This window comes from Mobula birostris, chromosome 2 (genome assembly GCF_030028105.1).
Source record: "Mobula birostris isolate sMobBir1 chromosome 2, sMobBir1.hap1, whole genome shotgun sequence".
Taxonomy (NCBI): domain Eukaryota; kingdom Metazoa; phylum Chordata; class Chondrichthyes; order Myliobatiformes; family Myliobatidae; genus Mobula; species Mobula birostris.
The window spans coordinates 86,647,026-86,672,859 of record NC_092371.1 but is presented as its reverse complement, the minus strand read 5'-3'; the positions used below and the strand labels follow the sequence as shown (position 1 = coordinate 86,672,859).

The 25,834-nt window shown below is 44.7% G+C and overlaps 1 protein-coding gene across 1 annotated transcript in view; it reads right to left on the bottom strand.

The window, feature by feature from the left end:
* Positions 1-25,834, bottom strand: part of rims4 (regulating synaptic membrane exocytosis 4) — a 234,906-nt gene that overhangs the window by 192,149 nt on the left and 16,923 nt on the right. The window contains exon 2 of the mRNA XM_072244541.1: positions 5,010-5,151. Coding sequence (XP_072100642.1) covers positions 5,010-5,151 — 142 coding nt within the window. The remainder of the gene's footprint in view (positions 1-5,009; positions 5,152-25,834) is intronic.

The window sequence follows — 25,834 nt, the reverse complement described above, 5'->3', positions numbered from 1 at the left end:
GGAAACTCTAAGTATGAAGGAAGGAACTGAATGTAGGACAAGGCAAAGAGAACAGCAGGGATGATTTGGGATGAATGGCTGTTTCAGTGCTAGACTGCAAAGTCTGCCCTCGTGTAGGTCCCGGTGATTTTGGTCACTAAAGCTGGTGGTCACAGATTCACCAGATCTCAGTAGACAGGATTAACTACATGGACAGGCTACACAAGTGGAGCTAGTAATCCCCTTGTGTGGGGATTAACAGATCATCCAATTGGGATGTTTTAAATTGATTAGAGATGATAGGATAGAGAGGGGAAGGCTCTAAACACAGAGAAAATGAGACACTCCCACCATGACCGACGCACAGTGATTGTGGCACAGACACAGAATGCAACAGATTTGGCAAATTTCTACCAGTGTACTGCAGAGAGCACTCAGACTGGTTGCATCACTGCCTGGTACAGAGGACCGGAAAAAGCTGCAGAGGGGGTGAACTCTGCCAGCTCCACTGAGGGAACTAGCGGTTTTTCAAGAAGGCAGCATCTGTCATTAGGGATCCTCACCATCCAAGTCATGCCCTCTTCTCATTGCTACCGTCAAGGAAGGGGGGAGAGGAGACCCACACTCATTGTTTCAGGAAAAGCTTCTTGCTCTCTGCCACCTGATTTCTGAATGGACAACAAACCCATGGACACTGCCTCACTTTTGCCCTACTTATTTAATCCTTTTATATTTCTCATTGTAACTTTAACATTTTTTATGTATCATACTGTCCTGCTGCCGCAAAACCACAGATTACATGAGATAAACATGAGATTCTGCAGATGCTGGAAATCCAGAGCAACACACACAAAATGCTGGAGCAACTCAGCAGGTCAGGCAGCAACTACAGAAATGAATTGACAGTCGACGTTTCAGGCCGAGACCCTTCATCAGGACTGGAAAGGAAAAAAAAAATCAAAGAGGTGGGGGAGAGGGGTACGATGTACTTCATGACATATGTCAGTGATTATAAACCTGATTCTGACTCTCAGTCAAGCAACTCATCTCAAACTTGCAACTTTGGTCACTGGTGCATGGAATGTCACCACCAAAGAAGTCTCCTCTAACACGTGCATCACCCTGTCCTGCCAATCCTTCAGTGCAATATGGTCGACATTCTGAAACTCTCCCTTCAGCAACACCAAGGGAAACCTTTACCCGAATTTTATGCAAAAAACTTTGACAAACTTCTATAAATGCACAGTAGAGAGAATCCTAACCGGCTGCATCACAACCTTGTATGGAAACACTATTTCATTTTCACAATCCGTCATCTTTTTCACATTGGTTGCTTGTCTGTCTTTGTGCATGGTTTTTCATCAATTATATTGTATTTCTTCATTTTCCTGTAAGAATATGAATCTCAGGGTAGTATTTGGTGATGTATACATACTTCGATAATAATTTTGACTTCTTCTCCACCCTGCCTACCTGTGACTCATTTTCAGACAGCCATGTACATATGTATATCCCTATGTCTCCCTGTTCTACAACACTCCCCAGGTCCCAACCATTCACTGTGAATGTCCTATTCGTGTTTGACTTCCTAAAATGCAACACGTTGCACTTTACCAAATTGAATGCCAGTTTTGCCATTCCTCAGCTGTCTTGTTTAACTGATTGTGATTCCCCTTGTAATTGAAGACTGAAGCTGTGGTTTGTAAGTAAAGAGCTGGTAATCTTGAGGCCACAAGGGTGCGTAAATTGCTGTGTTCAAGTCTCCAGCGGGACAGCTTCCTGACCCAGAGGCCGGTTTCCTCCCACTGAGCCACAGCTGAAAGATCTGTGCCACTGTCAATCCTTTACAAACAAAGATTCTCAATTTTCATTTGTGCACGAAGGCTTGCAAACTCCATCAGCCTTCGTGTGAGGGTCTGTTTTCCCTGTGGGCTTGGGCGAGGCTCTTTGTTCTGGCCTCCCTCGCCAGACTGAATCATTTCTGTCTACTCAAATTCTGTAAGAATTTATAAATCTTAATGGGATCATCCCTTAATCTTCTGTTCTTGGACGAATTACGAGCTTGGTCCATGCAATCAGTCCTCACAGTTTAACCCTTTCAATTGTCATGTATTTACACTGCATCCCTTCACTTCCAGAATAAAGATACTTCTGAATTCCCTGCTGAATTTATTTATTCCTTTCAAGCGTTCAGGAGGATTTATGTTGGTCCTCATCCAAGTGGAAATGCTGTCCATTCACTTGAATGAGGACCAGAGTAAATCCTCATGAACACTCAAAAGGAACAAATAGATTCAGCAGCGAACTTGGGAGAAGCATCTTTGTCAGACCTCAGTCGTGAAGAAGTACCCATTCTATCCTTAGGATCATATCTGGATTCTTTAGACAATAAATTAACCCTCCCACCACCACTATCATTTCCTGTCAACCACCTTATGTACAGACTCTCCTGTGTCTGGCATTACTTTATGAACAATCAATGTACATAAGATATCTTATGTATTTATATTTATTGTGTTTTTTAAAATTATATTCTTTATCTAATTGTGTTTTGGGCTGCATCAGATCTGGAGTAACAATTATTTCATTCTCCTTTGCACTTATGTACTGAAAATGACATCAAACAATCTTGAATCTTGAAACTCAGCCCTCAAGTAGTATGTCTGTTCTGGTGTAATGTGTCCTGAGTATATCCTTAAAGCCTCCCCGAAGGCAGCCTCCAGTCCCTACCAGACCCTACTGCCTCCTCCCTTGATCCTCGTTGTTGTTTGCTTGGGCGAGCAGTCACAGCTCTGGTCACTGACTGTGAGGTCGAGTTTTCAGATCTAAGCACATCTGGCAGGTCACAGAGTCACACAGCAGGGAAAAGGCCATTCAGCCCATTTAGACATACAACTTGGGAACAGAATTAGCCAATTTATGTTTGCAGAGGCCTGAGAAATAGTGATAATACCAACTGCTCTCTAGTTATTGGATCTCTATATTAATCTTCTATTAGATTATTAGATTATGAAGACACGCAGTCCTCTTTTTATTGTCATTTAGTAATGCATGCATTAAGAAATGATACAATATTTCATACATCTATTAAGAACGACTAATTATTAATTCTTAAACATCTACAATAGAGAAGACATATCTGAATACGTTTCACAGCAGATGGACATTGCTATACATCCAACTGTGAAACTTATTTTCAGCAACTTTACTGATATCTAACATTGTCTGTACCAGACCGTAAGGCATAGGGGCAGAATTAGGACATTCAGCCCATCGAGTCTGCTCCACCATTCCATCATGGCTGATTTATTATCCCTCTCAACCCCATTCTTCTGCCTTCTCCCCGTAACCACTGGTGCTGATTAATCAAGAACCTACTAACCTCTGCTTCAAATATATCCAGTGACTTGGCCTCCACAGTTGCCTGTGGCAACCAGTTCCACAGATTCACCGCCTTCTGGTCCTTCACTCAGAGGAACACAGTATGGAAACAGGCCCTTAGTCCCAACTTGTCCAAGCTGACCCAGAGAAAGTCCCATTTCCCTGCACTTGGCCCGTATCCCTCTAAACCAGAGGTTTGCAACATGGGGGTCCGTGGACCCCTTAGTTAATGCTATTGATCCATGACATGAAGGTTGGGAATCCTTGCTCCAAACCATGTACCTGTTCTATTGTTCTTTAACTATTATAATTGTGTACATCTCTACCACTTTCTTGTTCCACACATACCACCCTCTGTGTGTGAAGGAGCTGTCCCGTTGATCCCTTTAAAATCTTACCCCTCTCATCCTAACCCTGTGCCCTCTGATGTTACACTCCTGTAGGCCAACATTTGAAGCACATCGAATATTGAAAGGTCTATTTAGAGTAGATCTGTAGAGGATGTTTTCTGTCATGGGGGAGTCGAGCACCAGAGGGCACAGCCTCAGAATATAAGGACGTCCCTTTAAAAGAGAAATGGAGGAGGGATTTCTTTAATCAGAGTGTGGTGAATCTGTGGAATTAATTGGCAAAGTCATAGGGTATGTTTAAAGAAAATCAGGGGTTGATAAGTTCTGTGAGTCAAAGGTTATGCAGAGAATGCAGGAGAATGGGATTACAAACCAGCCATGATGGAATGGCAGGGCAGAATTGATGGGCTGAATGGCCTAATTTGGCTCCTATGTGTTATGGTAATTTATTGTCCTTGCCTCACTGCCCGAGGCGGCGGCGTTGGACCACAGTCCTGAATGGTAGAGCAGCCTCCAGGGTGCAAATAGTCTAGTCCCACTCCTCGTTTTTCATGCCAGCTCTCTGGGATGTTCTCCTTACTCAGAAGGACTTCAGTGGTCCAGGGGAGAAAGACCTCATCAGGGTGAAGAGAAGCTTCAAGTGTGTGTATCCCGATGCTGGTATCATCTGAATGGGAGACAGACCCTTCAACCATCGATCTGGCCTCTGTGAGGATTGCTTGATAAATTCTAATTGGCAATTATGTTGTAAAACTTTGAAATTGAGGAAGAGTTGGTTTGGAGTCCCGTCACTGGTGACTCCAACGCATGAGAACTGTAGTACGGGTCCTCATTGATTATCATCCGGACCAATAACGAAGTGCGAAGCCCAGAACTATAGTTCTGATTGCCAAAGCCAAGAGGCTGCAAATCTCTGAGAGTCTGCTGGGGAAGTTGAAGGCACAATGTCTGCAAACCCACGAGCCTGCTGGAGGCCGAAGACAGCTTGTCCTAAGGTTAAGGGACTGTGGCTGTGTGTGGGTGGATGGGAGGGGAGGAGAGGGGAGGGAGGGACAGATGGGACTTGTTTTGCTGTTGCTTGTTGTTCTGCCGAGCACGGTGGGCACCTGTGTTGGTACCAGAATCCATGGCAAAACCTGCGGGCTGCCCCCAGCACATCCCTCGGCTGAGTTGGTGGTTGACACAAACGACGCATTTCACTGCATGTTCCAACATACGTGTGATAAATAAGCTGAATCTGAATCAGACAGCAACAATTGCATTGGTTCAGTTTACAGCCTATTCCATTCTGATACTCACTTTCCCTCCGATCCATAGCTGTTCATGCTTTCCTCAATGGACTCGTGGCTGGCTTGACGCATGGTCCTCCTCGGCATCTCAACAGCTAGTCCCGTCTCCGTGCTGCGTTGAATCGCGCCTCGTAGCTTTCGACCGTCTCCATCTGCAAGAGGATGAGTAATTCCATAAGGCAATTAGATTGACCTGCCACCCAATAGTGTATTATCAAAGTACATACACGTCACTATATATAACAAGATTCATTTCCTTGTGGGCATTCACAGCAACTACAAAGAAACACAATGGAATCAATTAAAACACACTCAAGACAACTAATGTGCAAAAGTCAACTAACTGTAAGTAGAGGAGAGAAAAGAGAATTAATAATAATAAAAAAAAACAATAAATGGAGAACATGAGACGATGAGTCCTTGAAAGTCAGTCCATAGGCTGTGGGAACAGTTCAGTGATGGGGAAGCGAAGCTGAGTGAAGTTATCTCTCTGGTTCTAGAGCCTGATGATGTGGGTCCTGTGGTGCCTGTACCTTCTTCCTGATGTCAGCAGTGAGAAGAGAGCATGGCCTGGGTGGTATGGCCAGCATAATTAAGGACAATTCCCACTCTGGTCATTTTCCCTTCCATCAGGCAGAAGATACAAAAGCCTGTGAACTCATACTAGCGACCTCAAGGACAGCTTCTATTTTGTACCTCTGTACTAGGACTCTCACAGCTAACAATGAATTCTTTGATCTCCCAGTCAACCTCATGAAGGCCCTTGCACCTTATCGCATACCTGCTCATTCTTAACAACTGTAACACTTCACTCTGCATTCCTTTGGTACTACTTCAATCTAATTATGTCTAGATGGCACACAGATAAAAGCTTTTCACTGTTACCTCAGTAGAGGTGACAATATAAACCAACTAAGAGAATAATTCATAAAATTAATCGTGAAGCTAATAGGCAAATAGCTAAGGGACAAGTAACCCTCTTCCTCGGTGTCAACAAGGGGAAGGAGATGGTTATCAGTTTCAGGAGAACTCACACCCCTCTTTACATCAGCCACACAGTAGCGAAAACTGCAAGCAGTTTCAAAGCTCTGGGAGTGCACATCACACACAACCTCTCATGGTCCCAGAACACATCCTACACAGTGAACAAAGCTCACCAACCCCTCTACTTTCTGAGGAGACTGAAAAGAGCTGGACTTTGCAAATCCACACTCCCGTCATTCTACAGATGCACAGTAGGGAATATCCTGACAAACTGCATCACTGCACGGTACAGAAACTGCTCTGCAGTGGACAGGAAATCTCTACAATGGGTAGTCAGAACTGCCCAACACATCACCCTCACCAGCCTCATGGACATATATACAGAAAGGTGCCAGAAAAGGTCCAGTAGCATCATGAAGGATCCCACCCACCCTGCTCATGGACTGGCTGTCCCACTCCCATCAGGGAGGAGGCTACGTAGTATCCATGTCTGGATCACCAGACTCAAAAATAGTTCCTTTCCCCAAGCAGTAAAACTGAACAACACCACCACCACCAACTCACCCCTCCACACCTCCAACCACCACTATTTTCTCATTTCCTGTCAGTCATCAAGCTATCTCATGTCGTTAGATTTAGTGTGGTTTTTATTATTGTGTCCTTCATCTTATTGTGTGTTTTTAGGTGCTGCACCAGATCCGGAGTAACAAAAATTTCATCCACCTTTACACTTGTGTACTGGAAATGACATGAAACAATCTTCAATCTTGAATTATTACCATTAATATAATGGGAACAGGTGGACCAGGCAGTGATCTCATGTAGACCAAAGCCATTTCTAAATCTGAGACAGTAAGCTCACAGAAACAGCAACATATTACTCCAACCTGTGTCACCTGAATTTATGCAATTTTTGTCTCCATAAATTTTGACTCGGTCGACCATATTAAAGTTCCCAATAATAAAATCAGCTCAGGGGATGTAAGCCATTACTGTTCAGCCGTTCCATTTCCAGCTGATGCATTAAAGCCACCGGACAGATTTATGAAAATGCAGCTCGTAACAGGAAATAAAAGTGTGGCAGAAGTTACAGGAACAGAACGATCTGGTTTAATGGTTTGGATGGTGCTGGTTGCCAGGATTTGAAGAGATTTCTGAAGTTGGAGCAGAGACCATCAGAGCATTTGAGAACTGTAGGGAGTTTACCGAATGTGAGTAAACACATACACAGCCAGGAAAGGGGAGGGGTGGGGGAGGAAGGAATGAGTGCAGGGGATGGTCAGGAAGATATGAAGAGGGGGGTTAGGTACTAAGGAGGGAGGAGAGCTGGAGCTCGGGTGCAGGGGAGAAGAGGGGAGTATCTGGAAGGCATAAAGAGAGGGGATAGGCAGTGAGGGGTAAAGGAGAGCTAAAGGGCAGAGAGGGGAGAAGAGGGTTTCGTTAGGTAGTGCCTTTCACAAACAGGGATAGGACGTTGTAACAGAGGGCATTTCAAAATGTCCCAGAGCTGTGGGGTTCATTGAGATGACAACAGACAAATGCAATGAAAACTCAGGGACTTGTCTTCCAACCCAGCACATCACAACCTTCCAGGCTCAGCACTAAACCCAACCATTCCACATAATTACCATTAATTCAAATTCACACCCCCTGCCCCCCCCCACCCCACCCCGTGGTGGGCTCACTTTTGTTGCTCTTGTGCCTTTTGTTGCTCTTGTGTCTTTATGCACTTGCCACACACCCCAAATTTTAAGTTTCATTGATCTCTCATCCAGCATCAACTCTTAATTTCTCTCCGTAGATGCTGCCTGACCTGCTGAGTTCCCAGCCAATGGGAATGTGCAACTCTTCATTTATCTCCATATACACTGCTTGACCTGTTGAGTTCCCATCCAATGTTAACTCTTTATTCCTCTACATAGATGCCAAGTTCCTCATACTTGAGACAGGGACAAAGGAGATAAGTGCCACACTCATGTGGACTCGAGTGAGTATTGAACTACCCTATCACACTTGCACTCCCCTCAACCTCATTTCCAATGCAAACCATGCTGTTCTGAGCACACGCAAATGGCCTAGTTGATCAGAAGGACCAAGGTCAATGCTCCACCACCATTGGTGCTTGAAGGTGTGCGTGATCAAGTGTCTGCTTGCCTAACCAGCTCCCAAATGGTACAGTCAAGTACTGTATATCAGGTATCAGTACACTTGAACACCGCCTGCAGCTAAAGGACATTGATTGACAAGAGCAGCTGCCAGGACAAAGTTCGATTTAACCCTTCACTTTCCAAGCCTGAAGTGTAAACCTTCCTTCAGCCCACTGAAAGGCATCAAGTTTCACCTAAGGGATTTCTTGCTGGAACACCTAACTTTGGAAGATCCCCAGATTTTCCCAGGTGCCCCACTTCCACACCCAACACCCATCCCCATGGGACATGTATAGAACAGAAAGAGGCCCTTCAACCCATCACGTCTATGCTTGCCATCATGATCATTTCTACATTCACATTCCTGGTCTCAACATCTCTGAAGATCTAGCCTGGCCCTTATTAATGCCATTACAAAGAAGGAATAACAGTGGATATACTTCATTAGGAGCTTGAAGAGACTCTCGTATATGTCTACGATTAGTAAGGCATTCGACAAGGTCCTGAATTGGAAGCTGATCAAGAAGGTTCAGTCACTCAGCAAACAGGCAGTAAATTGGATTGGGCACTGGCTTTGCAGAAGAATCCAGAGAGTGGTAGTAGAGGGTTGCCTCTCTGACTGGAGGCCAGTGACTGGTGGTGCGCCGCAGGGATCAATGCTGGATCTGTTGTTGTTTCTCTTCTAACATCAATAATCTGGATGATAATGTGGTTTACTGGCTCAGCAAATTTGTGAATGACTCCAAAATTAGGGGTGTAGAGGATGGCTATCATGGCTTACAGAGGGATCTGCATCACTGGAAAAATAGGCTGAAAAAGATGGCAGATGCAGTTTAAGAGGAGCCCGAGGTGAAACTTCTTCACTCAGAGGGTTGTGAGAGTGCGGAATGGGCAGCTAGCACAAGTGGTGCATGTGAGTTCGATTTCAATGTTTAAGAGAAGTTTGGATAGGTACACGGATGGTAGGGATATGGAGGGCTATGGGCATGGTGCAGGTCGATGGAAGTAGGCAGTTTAAATGATTTTGGCATGGACTAGATGGGCCAAAGAGCCTGTTTCAATGCTGTACTTCTCTGTGACTCTATGAGAGCATTCTGACTGGTTTCAGCACATTCTGGTATAGAAGGGCCACCGCACAGGACTGGAAAAAGCTGCAGAGGGTGTAAACTCTGCCACCTCCATCATGGGAACTAGCCTCCCCACCATCGAGGACACTTTCAAAAGGTGGATTCTCAAGGTGGCATCTATCATTAAGGAACCTCACCATCTGGGACATGCCCTCTTCTCATTAATACAAGGAGGAGGTACAGGAACCAGAAGATGACAGAGACACACAAGATTTCAGGAACAGCTTCTTTCCCTCTGCCATCAGCTTTCTGAATATGCAATTACCTCACTACTTTTTCTCTTTTAGGCAGATTTTCTAGAGCTCTTGGGAAGGTTTAAACTAATTTGACGGAGGGATGCGAATTGGAGCGATAGGGCTGAGGATGGGGCAACTGGTATACAAGCAGATGCATGTGTAGTGAGATTGTGAGGAAGGACAGGCAGAAGACAGAAGAAATAGAAAAGGCATGTAATAAGGGCAACATACAATATTCATGTGGGACTTCAATGTGCAGGTAGATTGGGGAAAAATTGGGTTGGTGCTAGATCCCAAGAGAGGAAATTTATAGAATGCTTTTATAAAGCAGCTTGTGGTTGAGCCCACAAAGGGTTCTGTATGGGGCATTGTGTAATGAAACAGATTTGATTCAGGAGCTTAAGGTAAAGGAACCCTTAAGAGATAGTGATCATAATATGATAGAATTCACCCTGCAGTTTGAGAGGGAGACGATGAAGTCAGAGATATCAGTATTACAGTGGAGTAAAGGGAATTGCAGAGGTACCAGAGAGGACCTGGTCAAAGTTGATTGGAAGGTGACACTAGCAGGGACGATGGCAGAACAGCAATGGCTAGAGTTTCTAGAAGCAATTCGGAAGGTGCAGAATACATACATCCCAAAGATCAAGTATTCTTAAGGGAGAATGAGGCAATCGTGGCTGACAAGGGAAGTCAAAGGCAGCATAAAAGCAAAAGAGTGGGCATATAATAGAGCAACAATTACTGAGAAGTTGGAGGATTTGGAAGCTTTAAAAAGAAAACAACAGAAGGCAAGTAAAAAAAAACATAAGGAGAGAAAAGATGAAGGTAAGCTAGCCAAAAAGATCAAAGGATAAACCAAAACTTTTTTCCAGATATATAAAGAGTAAAAAGGTGTGATAGTGTATAACGGACTGCTGGGAAATGATGCTAGAGAGGTAATAATGGGAGACAAAGAAATGGCAGACGAAGCTAATACGTATTGTGTCTGTTTTCACTGTGGAAGACGCTAGCAATATAACAGAAGTTCGAGTGTATCAGGGGACAGAGGTGTGTATGATACTAAGGAGAAGCTGCTTGGTAAGTTGAAAGGTCTGTAGGTAGACAAGTTACCTGAACCAGATGGACTACACCCCAGGGCTCTGAAAGAGGTAGCTGGAGAGATTGTGAAGGTATTAGTAATGATCTTTCAAAAATCACTAGATTTTGGAATGGTTCCAAAGAAATGGAAAATTGCAAATGTCACTCCACATTTTAAGAAGAGAGGGAGGCAGAGGAAAATAAATTATAGGCCAGTTAGCCTGACTTCAGTAGTTGGGAAGATGTTGGAGTCCATTATTAAGAATGAGGTTTTGGGGTACTTGGAAGTGTATGCTAAAATAGCCAAACTTTCCTGAAGGGGAAATCTTGCCTAACACAGCTGTTGGAATTCTTTGTGGAAAGAACAGGCTGGGTAGACAAAGGAGAGACAGTGGATGTTGTTTACCTGAATTTTCAGATGGCCTTTGACAAGGTGCTACACATGAGGCTGCTTAACAAGATGAGATTCCAAAGTATTACAGGAAAGATACTGGTATGGATAGACAATTGGCAGGCTGGCAGGAGGCAGAGTCAAAATGAAGGTGGCCTACTCTGGTTGGCTGCCAGTGACAAGTGGTATTCTGCAGGGATTGGTATTGGACTGCTTCTTTTCACGTTATATGTCAACAATTTAGTTGATAGCATTGATTTTTTTTTTTTTGGCCAAGTTTGCAGATAATACACAGATAGGTGGAGGGGCAGGTAATGTTCAGGAAGTGCAGGGAGTCTGTAAAAGGACTTGGACAGATTGAGAAAACATGCAAAGAAGTGGCAGATGGAACACGGTGTCGGGAAGTGGATGGTCATGCACTTTGGTAGAAAGAATAAATGGGGAGAACGTTCAAAAATCAGAGGTTCAAAGTACATACAGCATATGTCACCACATACTACCCCGAGATTATTTTTCCTGAAGGCAATAGAATCAATAAAAGACGGCACACAACAGGACGGACAACAACCAATGTGCAAAAATCAACGATCTGTGCAAATACAAAAAGAAAAAAAAAGACCATATGTATAGGAGCAGAAGTAGGCCATTTGGCCCATTCAGTCTGCTCCATCATTCAATCATGGCTGATCCAATTCTTCCAGTCATCCCAACTCCCCTGCCTTCTCCCCATACCCTTTGATGTCCTGGCTAACCAAGAACCTTGCAAATAAGCAATACGTATTGAGGTAATGAGGAAAGAGACTCGAGTCCTTGGGCAGGATTCCCTAAAGGTCAACTTGCAGGATGGCTTGGTGGTAAAGAAAACAAATGGAATGTTAGCATTCATTTCAAGGACTAGAATATAAAAACAAGGATATAACGCTGAGGCTTTATAAGGCATTGGTCAGACCTCACTTGGAATATTGAAAAGTTCTGGACCCTCATCTTTGAAAGGATGTGCTGGCATTAGAGAGGGTCCAGAGATGGTTCACAAGAATGGTTCCAGGAATGAAAGGGTTAACACACAAGGAGCATTTTATTGTTCTGGACCTGTGTTTACATGAGTTTAGAAGAATGGGGGGTGGTGTGGATTTCATTGAAATCTATTGAATATTGAAAGACCAAGATAAAGTGGATGTGGAGAGGATGTTTCCTATAGTGAGGGAGTCTCAGACTAGAGGGCACAACCTCAGTATAGAGGGATGTTCGTTTATAATAGAGATAAAGAGGAATTTCTTTAGCCAGAGAATAGTGAATCTGTGGAATTCATTATCACAGATAGCAAGTCATTGAGCATATTTTAAGCAGAGGTTGATAGGTTCTTGATTAGGCACGGGGTCAAAGGTTATGGGGAGAAGGCAGGAGACTGGGGTTCAGAGGGATAAATAATCAGCCATGATGGAATAGTGGAGCAGACTTAATGGGTCGAATGGCCTAATTCTGCTCTTACAGTACAGGTGTCCCCCGCTTTTCGAACGTTTGCTTTACGAAACCTCACTGTTACGAAAGACCTACATTAGTACCCTGTTTTCGCTTTTAGAAGGTGTTTTCACTGTTATGAAAAAAACCAGCGCGTGATAAAAGGCAGTGCGCGCCCCGAGCAGCCGCTGTCCCCCGGATTCAGAACAGCATTGCTCTAACACGTGCCTGTGAGCAGCCGTTTGCAAGATGAGTTCTGAGGTATTGGAAAAGGCTGAAAGATCTCGTAAGAGTGTTACACTTAGCATAAAACTAGACATAAATAAGCGTTTTGATCGTGGTGAACGAAGTAAGGACAAAGTGAGTTTGGCTTATGGAAGCTGACAAAGATGATATTGAAGAGGTTTTGGCATCCCATGACCAAGAACTGATAGATGAAGAGCTGATGCAATTGGAAGAGGAAAGGATAACAATCGAAACCGAATTCAGTAGCGAAATGAATGTGAAGCAACTGCGTGAGATTTTCACTGCAATGATCAAGTACGACTTTAATTTTGAAAGGGTACATAGGTTTAGGGGATATTTGCAAGATGGTTTGAGTCTTTACAAAGAACTGTATGATAGAAACATGCACGAGGCTCAGCAGTCAAGCAAGCCTTCCACATCAGCCACAGCAGACAACGAACCTCGACCTTCGACATCGAGGTGGGCAGTCATAGGAGAAGATGAGCCACCTGCTCTAATAGAAACAGACGACGATGAGATGACACCCCAGTGCCCCACCACCCCAACACCCAGGACCCGGACAGATACCGATTTGCGGAGAATGCAGTGGTAGCCGGGACGCACCCAGCACATCTTTAAGAAAAAAGCCGAAATAAACAAGCTAATTAATTAGGTGCTGCCCGACACGTAAACGTCAGCCCAGATCAGAGGCGATGCAATCAGGACGTCCTGACGAACGGTCTCGGCCTGAAACATCGACTGCACCTCTTCCTAGAGATGCTGCCTGGCCTGCTGCGTTCACCAGCAACTTTTATGTGTGTTGCTACACTGTACATACATTATTTCTACTTTATATAGGCTGTGTATTTTTACGTGTTAGTTGGTATGATTTGGCAGCTTCATAGCTTAAAGGTTACTGGAGAGTGTTTTTGCCAACAGCACTTGCATGAGATTTTCGCTTCGGAGAACAGTGCCGGCAATGATTGTGGAAAAGTATTTCTACTTTATATAGGCTGTGTATTTATCATATCATTCCTGCTTTTACTATATGTTACTGTTATTTTAGGTTTTATGTGTTATTTGGCATGATTTGGTAGGTTATTTTTGGGTCTGTGAACGCTCACAAAACTTTCCCATATAAATAAATGGTAATTGCTTCTTCGCTTTACGACATTTCGGCTTACGAACCGTTTCATAGGAACGCTCTATCTTCAGATGGCGGGGGAAACCTGTAATGTATTGCACCCCAACTACAGATCAAGTCCCACACAGAGCAATGTAATAAAGGTCAGATCATCTCCTCCGAGTATCTGATTGAGAGCTTAATTTCACCCCAGGATGCTGGGTGAACTTAGACCATTGATATCCCCTGCTCCTATGTCTTATGGTCTATCATCTCAATCTATGGAGCAGACTCAATGGGCTGAATGGCCTAATTCTGCTCCTATGTCTTATGGTCTCGATCTATGGGGCAGACTCGATGGGCTGAATGGCCTAATTCTGCTCCTATGTCTTATGGTCTCGATCTATGGGGCAGACTCGATGGGCTGAATGGCCTAATTCTGCTCCTATGTCTTATGGTCTCGATCTATGGGGCAGACTCGATGGGCTGAATGGCCTAATTCTGCTCCTATGTCTTATGGTCTCGATCTATGGGGCAGACTCGATGGGCTGAATGGCCTAATTCTGCTCCTATGTCTTATGGTCTCGATCTATGGGGCAGACTCGATGGGCTGAATGGCCTAATTCTGCTCCTATGTCTTATGGTCTTGCTCTATGGGGCAGACTCGATGGGCTGAATGGCCTAATTCTGCTCCTATGTCTTATGGTCTCGATCTATGGGGCAGACTCGATGGGCTGAATGGCCTAATTCTGCTCCTATGTCTTATGGTCTCGATCTATGGGGCAGACTCGATGGGCTGAATGGCCTAATTCTGCTCCTATGTCTTATGGTCTATGGTCTTTCTTATTGCACTACTTATTTACTTTTTTTTAAAATGTTGCAATTTATAATTGTTTTATCAGGTAAGGCACTGCATGACAAATATCATGACAAATGCCAGTGATATTAAAGCTGATTCTGATTGTGTCTGCATTAATTTCATAGCCTTCTATATCCTGCTCATTTCAGTATCATGCCATATTGTGAAATTTTTTTTTTGCAGCAGTACAGTCAGCATCAAACCAAGGACTCTGTTACTGAGAGGAAGGAGCTGTGCTATTGTGCTACACACTGTCCTTTCATAACATTTTTCTCTGTGACCTCTCTCATTGGCAGGTGCTATACTTGGCTGGGTAATAGTCCTGGGGTTGATACCGAAGATCAAAGCCCAAAGGTCAATCAGAAGTCGAGAAGCTGAAGCCAGTTGGCCAAAGCACTGGGTCTACGAGACTGCGGTCCAGTGGAGAAAATCAGAGGCCACTGTTCTGCACGTGACTGCAAGAAGCTGCAGGGTTGTGGACACAGCACATCACAGGAATCGGTCTATACTCCCCGCTGCCTCAGTAAAGTAGCCAGCGTTGTCAAAGACACCACCCACCACAGGCCTTTTCTCTTCTCTACACTCCCATTAAGCAGAAGATATTAACAGCTGAAAGAACATATTACCAGGCTCCAGGAAAGTTTTATTCCACTGTCTGCCTCACAATCTATTTTGTTATGATCTTACACTTTATCGTTTCCCTGCACTGCACTCTTTTGGTAGCTGTTACACTTCATTCTGCATTGTTATTCCAGCTCAGTGCACTGAGTAACGATTTGATCTGTATCAACACACTAGCTTTTCGCTGTGTCTCAGTACATGTGACAATAATAAAGCAGTACCTCTCTCTCATTCACAAGAGCAGATTGTTACCTCATTGCTGTGTGTGCAATCTTGCTCTGCACGTGCATTAAGAATATTTGCATCTCAAATATTCTCTTATGGGCTGACACTGGGAAAAAAGTGCTACAAATAAAAATGCAAGTTGTGCTTTTCTACAAAACTAAAAAATTGCAGTCAGAAACTCTCCATTCATTTCTGCCATCTGTACTGTTTCTATTAATAAAAGGATTTTAATAGGAACATTTCTGCCCAGGTGCATTTGAGGTGCATTATAAAACCCGCAACATCTCCTTTCCTGACAAAGTACACAACACTTTCACTGTCACCTTGTTTACAGCCTGGAACCTTTCCCCCTAGATGTCCCCACTGCCTGGGGTCCGCTGCCTGACTGTTCCGCATGCCGGCTCCGCCTAACCGTCCCTCTTGCCCGGCTCCCCTTTCTACTCCCTTCTCCCTCATCTACTTGGCTAGCTTTCTCTGGAACGCAATGGGACCCTGTCAAATCAGGGGGCTTACAAAGACAAAGAGCAGATTCCTATCACACCACAGACAAGATAGACAACTAAAGTACAGTCAGATTTCCATTGTAGGGAGTACAAGAGTTAGGGCATTATGTTACCAACAGAACAGACTCAATGGGCGGAATGGCCTAATTCTGCTCCTGTGTCTTATAGCAATACCGCTGTATAAAATATTGGTTAATTTGCAGTTGAGTGCAGTACTGGTCACCAAACTATAAGAACATAATGAAGCAAGACAGAATATAGAACATTGCAGCACAGTACAGGCCTTTCGGCCCACAATACTGTGCTAACCTTTGAACCTACTCTACCATCAATCTAACCCTTCCCTCCAACGTTACCCTCCATTTTCCTTCATCCACATGCCTAAGGGTTTCCTAAACGTCCCTAATGTATCTGCCTCTACCAACATCCCTGGCAGGGTGCTCAATTGTCCCACCACCATATAAAACACCTACTTCTTACAACAGCCCCCATACAAACCAAGACTTGAGATGTTATGTTACCTGCAAAGCAGACTCAATGGGCTGAATGGCCTAATTCTGCTCCGAGGTCTTATGGTGTTTAGAGTTGTAGTACAGTAACAGGCCCCTCCAACTCAATAAGCCCTGGCCACCCACGTGACCAAACAACCTACCAACCCCTGCACCTTTGGAGTGTGGGAGGAAGCCCACGTGGTTACAGAGAGAATGTACAAACTCCTTACAGACAGCGGTGGGAATGGAATCTGGGCCACTGGTGCTGTAATAGTGTTACACTAACTGCCACACCAGCTCCACACGTCTTCTAGGCAAAGTTCATTCCTCTCCCAGGGATGGGGGGGGGGGGGGGTCTTTTGAGCTTCTGTAGCTCTGGGTTTTAAATGGGATGGGATTGCTAGACCCATGCCAAACCCTTCTCCTTTCACAGCCGGGCCTGGGACCGCCAACGGAGGAGTTGCCCCACATGTCCCTGCGTTATAAAATGTTGGTTCGGTCACATTTGGAGTTTTGAGTGCAATTCTGATCACCACACAATAGGAAGGACATGAATAAGCTAGAGTGGGTGCAGAAAACTTCCACAGAGATGCGGCCCAGGTTGCATGGCTTGTGTTTATGGGAAGAGATCAGGACTGTTTTCACCGAGAGGACTTCACTCAATTACTCTGGTGAGTGGGCCATCAGTGTGAAATCATTGGTGAGAGATGGGGTCTAAAATCCTTCCCATGCTGTATGGTGTTACGAGTTCTATCAGACTGCTCCCAGGGAACTTCATGTGCCCTGTGTGGTGTTACAAGCTACATCACACTGTTCCCAGGATAAAGGTGTATGGTACCAAGTTGTGACATCAGAAGCAGTTTGGCCAAAGATGCTACAAACACGGGCAGGTGGGACCAGTGCACAAGGCAACTTGGATGAGTTAGAACATAAGAACATAAAAAATAGGAGCAGGAGTAGGCCATCCGGCCCATCAAGCCTGCCCCGCCACTCAATAAGGTCATGGCTGATCTGTCCGTAAACTCAGCTCCATCTACCTGCCTTTTCCCCATATCCCTTAGTTTCCTTACTATATAAAAACCTATCTGACTGTTCCTTAAGTATATTTAGTGAAGAAGCCTCAACTGGTCCCCTGGGCAGAGAATTCCACAGATTCACCACTTTCTAGGAAAAACATTTTCTCCTCATCTCCGTCCTAAATCTTCTCCTCGAATCTTGAGGCAGAGTTGGGCCATAGGACCAGTCTCCACATGGTATGACGATGACTTGTAGACTTGTAGAGTTACAGAAAGAGTGGAGCACAGGACTTGATGTGATTTCTCCTTTAAACAGCTAGTTGGGCTAAATGGCATCCTTTTGGCACAAGAGGTATTACCGATCCTTGGCTAAGAGCTGCCTGTCGTCACGTCTCTGGGTAACTAAAGCTCAGCCAAGATGACAGCACAGGCAAGTGCCCTGGAACTGCAAGGCACTCAGGTGCTCAACACTAAGGTACTGGGATAGCTGCCAACTGTGGCCCGGACTCCAGGAGTGTGCCTGAAATAATCACGATGACTTCATCCTGACCATTCCCAGTTCCAGCCTTTGTGCTCCGAGTGGGTAGGAGGCCTTACTTTAAATGTCAGGGTGAAATCTGTCACATTTAAGCATCTTCCCACCCCATGCCTTTACATTGCTGCGTCTAGGGTGAAGACACACACTGATTATTTCAGTCTCTGCATCTGTGTTCTTAATTTCAGAAATAAAAATAATTCATTTGTTGTCGCATCAGCAAACATTTTCCTTACAGTGCAATGTGAAATCATTCCCTGATGAAATATTATGCAGCAAACCACATCACTGAATTTTACACAGGTGCTCGATATACTGTTGTACAGTCCTCACTGTTAACCTGTACCAAACTCACTGCCACCATCATTTTGCATTGCTACACACACTCAGCGGCCTCTCTACTAGATACCTCCTGTACCTAAAGTGGCTACTGAGTGTATGTCCGTGGTCTTCTGCTGCTGTAGCCCATCCACTTCAAGGTTCGATGTGTTGGTGCGTTCAGAGATGCTCTTCTGCACACCACTGTTGTTACTTGTGGTTATTTGAGTTACTGTTGCTTTCCTGTCAGCTTGAACCAGTCTGGCCATTCTCCTGACTTCTCTCATTAACAAGAGGTTTTCACCCGCAGCAGAAGACCACGCTGGTACCGAACAAGCTGGCCATTCTCTGTAAACTGTTTCAGTTTCTCAGAGGCCATTTTATCAGGTACACCTGCTCGTTAATGCAAATATCTAATCAGCCAATCATGTGGCAGCAATTCAGTATATTAAAGCATGCAGACATGGTCAAGAGGTTCAGTTGTTGTTCAGACCAAACATCGGAATGGGGAATAAATGTGATCTAAGAGACTTTGGGCATGGAGTAATTGTCGGTGTCTGATGGGGAGGTTTGAGTATCTCAGAAACTGCTGATCTCCTGGGATTTTCATGCATAACAGTTTTTAGAGTTTACAGTGAATGGTGCAAAAAACAAAAAATGTCCAGTGAATGCCAGCTCTGTAGGTGAAAATGGGTTTGTTAATGAGAGAGGTCAGATGACAATGGCCAAACTGGTTCAAGTTGACAGGAAGGTGACAGTAACTCAAATAACCACGCATTACAACAATGGTGTGCAGAAGAACATCTGTGAATGCACAACACTTTGGATCAGCAACAGAAGACCACACCAGTAAGTAATAAATTGGCCACTGTGAGTATATCACGAGCTGGAGATTGTTGCACAGGACTGACAATATTTGTCCGACCCAAAATGTTAACACTGTTTCTCTCTCCACAAACACTGTCTGACTGGCTGAGTGTTTCCAGTACTTTGTTTTATTGAGATTTCCAAAATCCGATACTGCACATCTCTTCCCTTGACAGAGTGCATTTGGAATATTGTAGCAACCTTGAGTCCCATATTTAAGGACGGATGTGCTGGCCCTGTGGGTCCAGAGGAGATTCCCAAGAACAATCCAAGAAATAAAACATTTAACATATGAGGAGTGTTTGATGCTTCTGGGTCTGTAGTGTGTATTGTGAAGGGTTAGCTTACTTGCCAGTCAAAAGCCGCTTCCACTGTGCCAGTTTATCATTGACCCGTTCAAGGGACACAGCAGCTCTTTCCCATTGGTTGTTTTCTCACCACGGCAATAGTGTGGTCCTGGGTGTCTCAGGGGTACAAGAATAGCACGTGAAAGAGACTCGCAGGCTTTCCTTTGTCTCCAGGAGCTCCTCTTCACACTGAGGTCGTGACCAGTACCGAAGAACCATTGGGAGAGTGTGCAACAGATATGGAGGGTCCACATGCACACAATTAAATTTCTGTTGAATATTGCACTCCTGTCCCACATTACATAACTCTACACTCACCCCGGTACATTGCCTTATACAGGAAAATATTGTTGCCCTCTTTAACCTTGTTTGAGCAATACCGTTTCAAGATTCCTATTCCTTTCTACAATCATATTAAACAGTGCTAATAACCACCTGTTCATAAATACTCCCTGAAGGCAGCGGCATTCTTACAGACCCTCATCAGCCAGGCCATGCCCTCTTCTCATTGTTACCATCAGGATATGGTACAGGAGCCTGAAGACACACACTCAATGCTTCTTCCCTTCCGCCATCAGATTTATCAACTGATATTGAGCATGACCTCAATATTTTGCTCTCTTTCCGCACTATTTTTTAAAAAATGCTTCTTATTGCAACTTACAGGGAGGCAAGGTGGAGGTACGTCTCTACCAAAGGAGCTGTAAGGCACCTCTTCTTTCCAATAGCCTGCAAGTCACCCTTGAGCAAGGTGGAGCACCTGGTGCATATCACAAGCCCTGGTTATGCATGCACTGTCACCAGGCAATCTCTGAAGAGTATTGATAATGGCTGGGGTCACCTGTCTTGTAAAGACACTGCCCAGAAGGCAGCAAAGGAAATCCACTTCCATAGAAAAGTTTGCCAAGAATAATAATTGTCATGAAAAGACCATGATCCCTCATGTCATACAACACAGCACATAATGATGATGAATGTAGCTTGTACTAATTTCTAATGTACTGAACTGTATAGCTGCAGCAAAACAACAAATTTCACAACATGTAAGTGATAATCAACCTGACTCAGAGTCTGAGATAAGTATTAAATGGGCAGGAAGTCTAGTCCAACATAGCATCAGAGTATCTCTCCTGAAAACAGGAGGGCTTTTCTCCAGGTGGAGAGCTGAGGAGCGATGGAGCTGATAAAATCCTGAGAGGCAGTGCTAAGAGGGAATGCACTCAGTCTGTTTCCCCAGAGATTGGAAACCAAGAACTAGAAGGCATAGGTTTAAAATAAGAGGAACATTTAATAGGAGGCCACTCACATCCCCCTTTACATTGGCTGCACAGCAGCTTCAAACTCCTGGGAGTACACATCACACGAAACCTCTCAGAACATACCCTACACAGTGAAGAACACTCATGATTGCCTCGACCTTCTGAGGAGGCTGAAGAGAGCTGGACTTTAGACGTCATTCTACAGATGCACAGTGGAGAACATCCTGACAAACTGCACCACTGTACGGTACAGAAATTACACTGTGGTGGACAGGAAGCCTCTACAATGGGTAGTCAGAATTGTCCAATGCATCACCCTACCTGCCAAAGACATACTATATATGCAGACAGATGCCAGAAAAGAACCAGAAACACCATGAAGGATCCCACTTGAATTGAATTGACTTTATTTCTTGCATCCTTCACATAAATGAGTAAAATTCTTTGTTATGTCTCTGTCTAAATGTGCAATGATAGTAATTTATAATAAATGGAACTGTCAATGTAACATAGAAATACACTCAAATTAGCAGAGTCAATCAGACTGATGGTCTGGTGGAAGAAGCTGTCCCGGAGCCTGTTGATGCCGGCTTTTATGCTGCAGTACTGTTTCCCAGATGGTAGCAGCTGGAATAGATTGTGGTTGGGGTGACTCAGGTCCCCAATGATCCTTCAGGCCCTTTTCTCACACCTGTCTTTGTAAACGTCCTGAATAGTGGGAAGTTTACATCTACAGCTGTGCTGGGCTGTCCGTACCACTCTCTGCAGAGTCCTGCAATTGAGGGAAGTACAGTTCCCATACCAGGCAGTGATGCAGCCAGTCAAGGTGCTCTCAATTGTGCCCTTGTAGAAAGTTGTTAAGATTTGGGGGCCCATACCAAACTTCTTCAACCGTCTGAGGTGAAAGAGGCGCTGTTGTGGCTTTTTCACTACTGCTGGTGTGTACAGACCACGTGAGATCCTCAGTGATGTTTATGCCAAGGAACTTGAAGCTGTTCACCCTCTCAACCCCAGATCCATTGATCTCAATAGGGTTAGCCCATCTCCATTCCTCCTGTAATCCACAACCAGCTCCTTCGTTTCTGCAAAATTGAAGGAGTGGTTGTTTTCTTGTCACCACTGTGTCAGAGAGATGACTTCTCCCATTCCCATCAGGGAGGATGTTACATAGCATCCACACCAGGACCACCAGACTCAAAAACAGTTGCTTACCCCAAGTAATAAGGCTAATTAACACTTTCAGGCACTACTTTATTATTTCCCACTAGTCACTATGTACAGCCTTCACTCTTGTGAGCCAGAAATGACATTAAATAATCTTGAATATTGAAAGAGATGTCCAGCACTTTTTCCAAAGAGGACGGCAGTACCAGGCTTTGACCACATGCTCGAGACGCTGAAGTGGGACTGGATCCAACAGCAAGACAGCCCCCTCAGATCCCCAGCTGGCACCGAGGACTGAGCAGTAACAGAGGCATATGATCCATCACATCTGAGAAGTGTGCACTGTACAGAAGGGATAAGAATGTTCCCCTTCTTGCGCTGTCATCTGTCACTTTGACAAGAACCACAAAAGCATCCTTGGTGGGCCAGTGCCTACAAGGGTAGCCACTGCAGAGGCTGGAAGCTCAACTACACTGCTCCAGATTGCTTCCGCAGGAGGCTCTAACTATAGCCACTCGCACTTTCCCCGCTTTCCCATCTTATTTACATCTCAGTCAAGCAGATAGAGTTCGTCAGCAATGGTTGGCAGCTCACAAAGCAGAAATAAAACTCTGATCTCAAAGCCCGGCTGCCTTGTGGCTATACCCACTCGTGGGGAAGGCTTCGGGAGTAAACCCTGAGGAAAAATCCAGAGCTGGAGTCCCTAAGGCAGTCCTACGTTGAGTTCAATGAGCTGCCATGCTGGTGCTGCCAAACTATATCAGTCTCTGCCGTTCCTTTGGATTCAACAGCTACATGGAGAGGGGGAGCCTGCTGCATGGGCAACAGCTTGCGCTTCATATCCTACTGCCCAGGCTTGCGTATCTAGACAGCCAGGATGTAACATCTATGGTTGATCCCGACCAACAACAACATAGGAAGGGGATGATGGTGGAACATCTGTCCTTTAGTGAGTGACCGTACATTTAGCAGCTAATTCTGGGTAAATTCTACCCTCCTCTCTTTCTTTCACCTTCCCGCTCGCAATGCCATGCCACCACACTGCCCCTACCTCCCCATCGCACTACTGAATGAGCAGCCTCCTAATCTGTGACTGTGCTCCGCAGTGGAAACACCAGCACTGCTCCTCAGGTCAACTCTGTGCATCCCATTTCAAAATCATTTTGCTGCAAACCCATGTCATGGTAGTGCGCTGATGATTTCACCATGTACACGGTAGTGTAATGGTTGGAAGAACACTTTGCGGTGGGTGGAAATTAGGAACAGGAAGGGGTCAATAACACTACTGGATGTTTTTTTTTTTAAATAGACCAACCCAATAGTACAGGGACATCGAGGAGCAGATAGGGAGACAGATTCTGGAAAGGTGTAATAATAACAGGGTTGTTGTGGTGGGAGATTTTAATTTCCTAAATATTGATTGGTATTTCCCTAGAGCAAGGGGTTGAGATGGGATGGAGTTTGTTAGGTGTGTTCAGGAAGATTTCCTGACACAATATGTAGATAAGCCTATAAGAGGAGAGGCTGTACTTGATCTGGTATTGGGAAAGGAACCTGGTCAGGTGTCAGATCTCTCAGTGGGAGAACATCTTGGAGATAGTGATCACAATTCTATCTCCTTTACCACAGCATTGAAGAGAGATAGGTACAGACAAGTTATGAAAGTGTTTAATTGGGGTAAGGGGAAATATGAAGCTATCAGGCAGGGTACAGATGTTCTCAGGGAAATGTACCGAAGAAATGTGGCAAATCTTCAGGGGATATTTGTGTGGGGTTCTGCACAGGTACATTCCAACGAGACAGGGAAAGGACGGTAGGGCACAGGAACCGGGGTGTACAAAGGCTGTTGTAAATCTAGTCAAGAAGAAAAGAAAAGCTTACGAAAGGTTTAAAAAACTAAGTAATGGTAGAGATCTGGAAGATTATAAGGCTAGCAGGACAGAGCTTAAGAATGAAATTAGGAGAGCCAGAAGGGGCTATGAGAAGGCCTTGGCGAGCAGGATTAAGGAAAACCCCAAGGCATTCTACAGGTATGTGAAGAGCAAGAGGATAAGACGTGAGGGAATACGACCAATCAAGTGTGACAGTGAAAAAGTGTGTATGGAATCAGAGGAGATAGCAGAGATACTTAATAAATACTTTGCTTCAGTATTCACTACGGAAAAGGATCTTGGCAATTGTAGGGATGACTTACAGTGGATTGAAAAGCTTGAGCATATAGACATTAAGGAAGAGGATGTGCTGGAGCTTTTAGAAAGCATCAAGTTGGATAAGTCTCTGGGACCGGATGAGATGTACACCAGGCTACTGTGGGAGGCGAGGGAGAAGATTGCTGATCCTCTGGCAATGATCTTTGCATCATCAATGGGGACGGGACAGGTTCTGGAGGATTGGAGGGTTGCAGATGTTGTTCCCTTATTCAAGAAAGGGAGTACAGATAGCCCAGGAAATTATAGACCAATGAGTCTTACTTCAGTGGTTGGTAAGTTGATGGAGAAGATCCTGAGAGGCAGAATTTATGAACATTTGGAGACTCATAATATTATTAGAAATAGCCAGCATGGCTTTACCAAAGGCAGGTCATGCCTTACGAGTCTGACTGAATTTTCTGAGGACGTGACTAAACACATTGATGATGGTACAGCAGTAGATGTAGTGTATATGGGTTTCAGCAAGGCATTTAATAAGGCACCCCATGCAAGGCTTATTGAGAAAGTAAGGAGGCATGGGATCCAAGGGGACCTTGCTTTATGGATCCAGAATTGGCTTGCTCACAGAAGTCAAAGAGTGGTTGTAGATGGGTCGTATTCTGCATGGAGGTCGGTGACCAATGGTGTACCTCAGGGATCTGTTCTGGGACCCCTCCTCTTCATGATTTTTATAAATGACCTGGATGAGGAAGTGGAGGGAAGGATTAGTAAATTTGTTGATGACACAAAGGTTGGGGGTGTTGTGGATAGTGTGCAGGGCTGTCAGAGGTTACAGCAGGACATTGATAGGATGCAAAACTGGGCTGAGAAGTGGCTGATGGAGTTCAACCCAGATAAGTGTGAGGTGGTTCATTTTGGCAGGTCAAATATGATGGCAGAATATAATATTAATGGTAGGACTCTTGGCAGTGTGGAGGATCAGAGGGATATAAGGGTCCGGGTCCATAGGACACTCAGAGCTGCTGCACAGGTTGACTCTGTGGTTAAGAAGGCATACGGTGTATTGGCTTTCATCAATCGTGGGATTGAGTTTTACGAGCCAAGGAGTAATTTACAGCTATACAGAACCCTGGTCAGACCCCACTTGGAGTACTGTGCTCAGTTATGGTCACCTCACTACAGGATATTGAAACTATAGAAAGGGTGCAGAGGAGATTTACGAGGATGTTGCCTGGATTGGGGAGCATGCCTTATGAAACCAGGTTGAGTGAACTCGGCCTTTTCTCCTTGGAGCAGCAGAGGATAAGAGGTGATCTGATAGAGATGTACAAAATGATGAGAGGCATTGATCGTGTGAATAGTCAGAGGCTTTTTCCCAGGGCGAAAATGGCTAACACAAGACGGCACAGTTTTAAGGTGCTTGGAAGTAGGTACAGAGGCGATGACAGGGGGAAGTTTTTTTTTTAAAAACGCAGAGAGTGGTGAATGTGTGGAATGGGCTGCCAGCAATGGTGGTGGAGGCGGATATAGAACCATAGAAACTACAGCACAGAAACAGGCCCTTTGGCCCTTCTTGGCTGTGCCGAACCATTTTCTGCCTAGTCCCACTGACCTGCACACAGACCATATCCCTCCATACACCTCCCATCCATGTATCTGTCCAATTTATTCTTAAATGTTAAAAAAGAACCCGCATTTACCACCTCGTC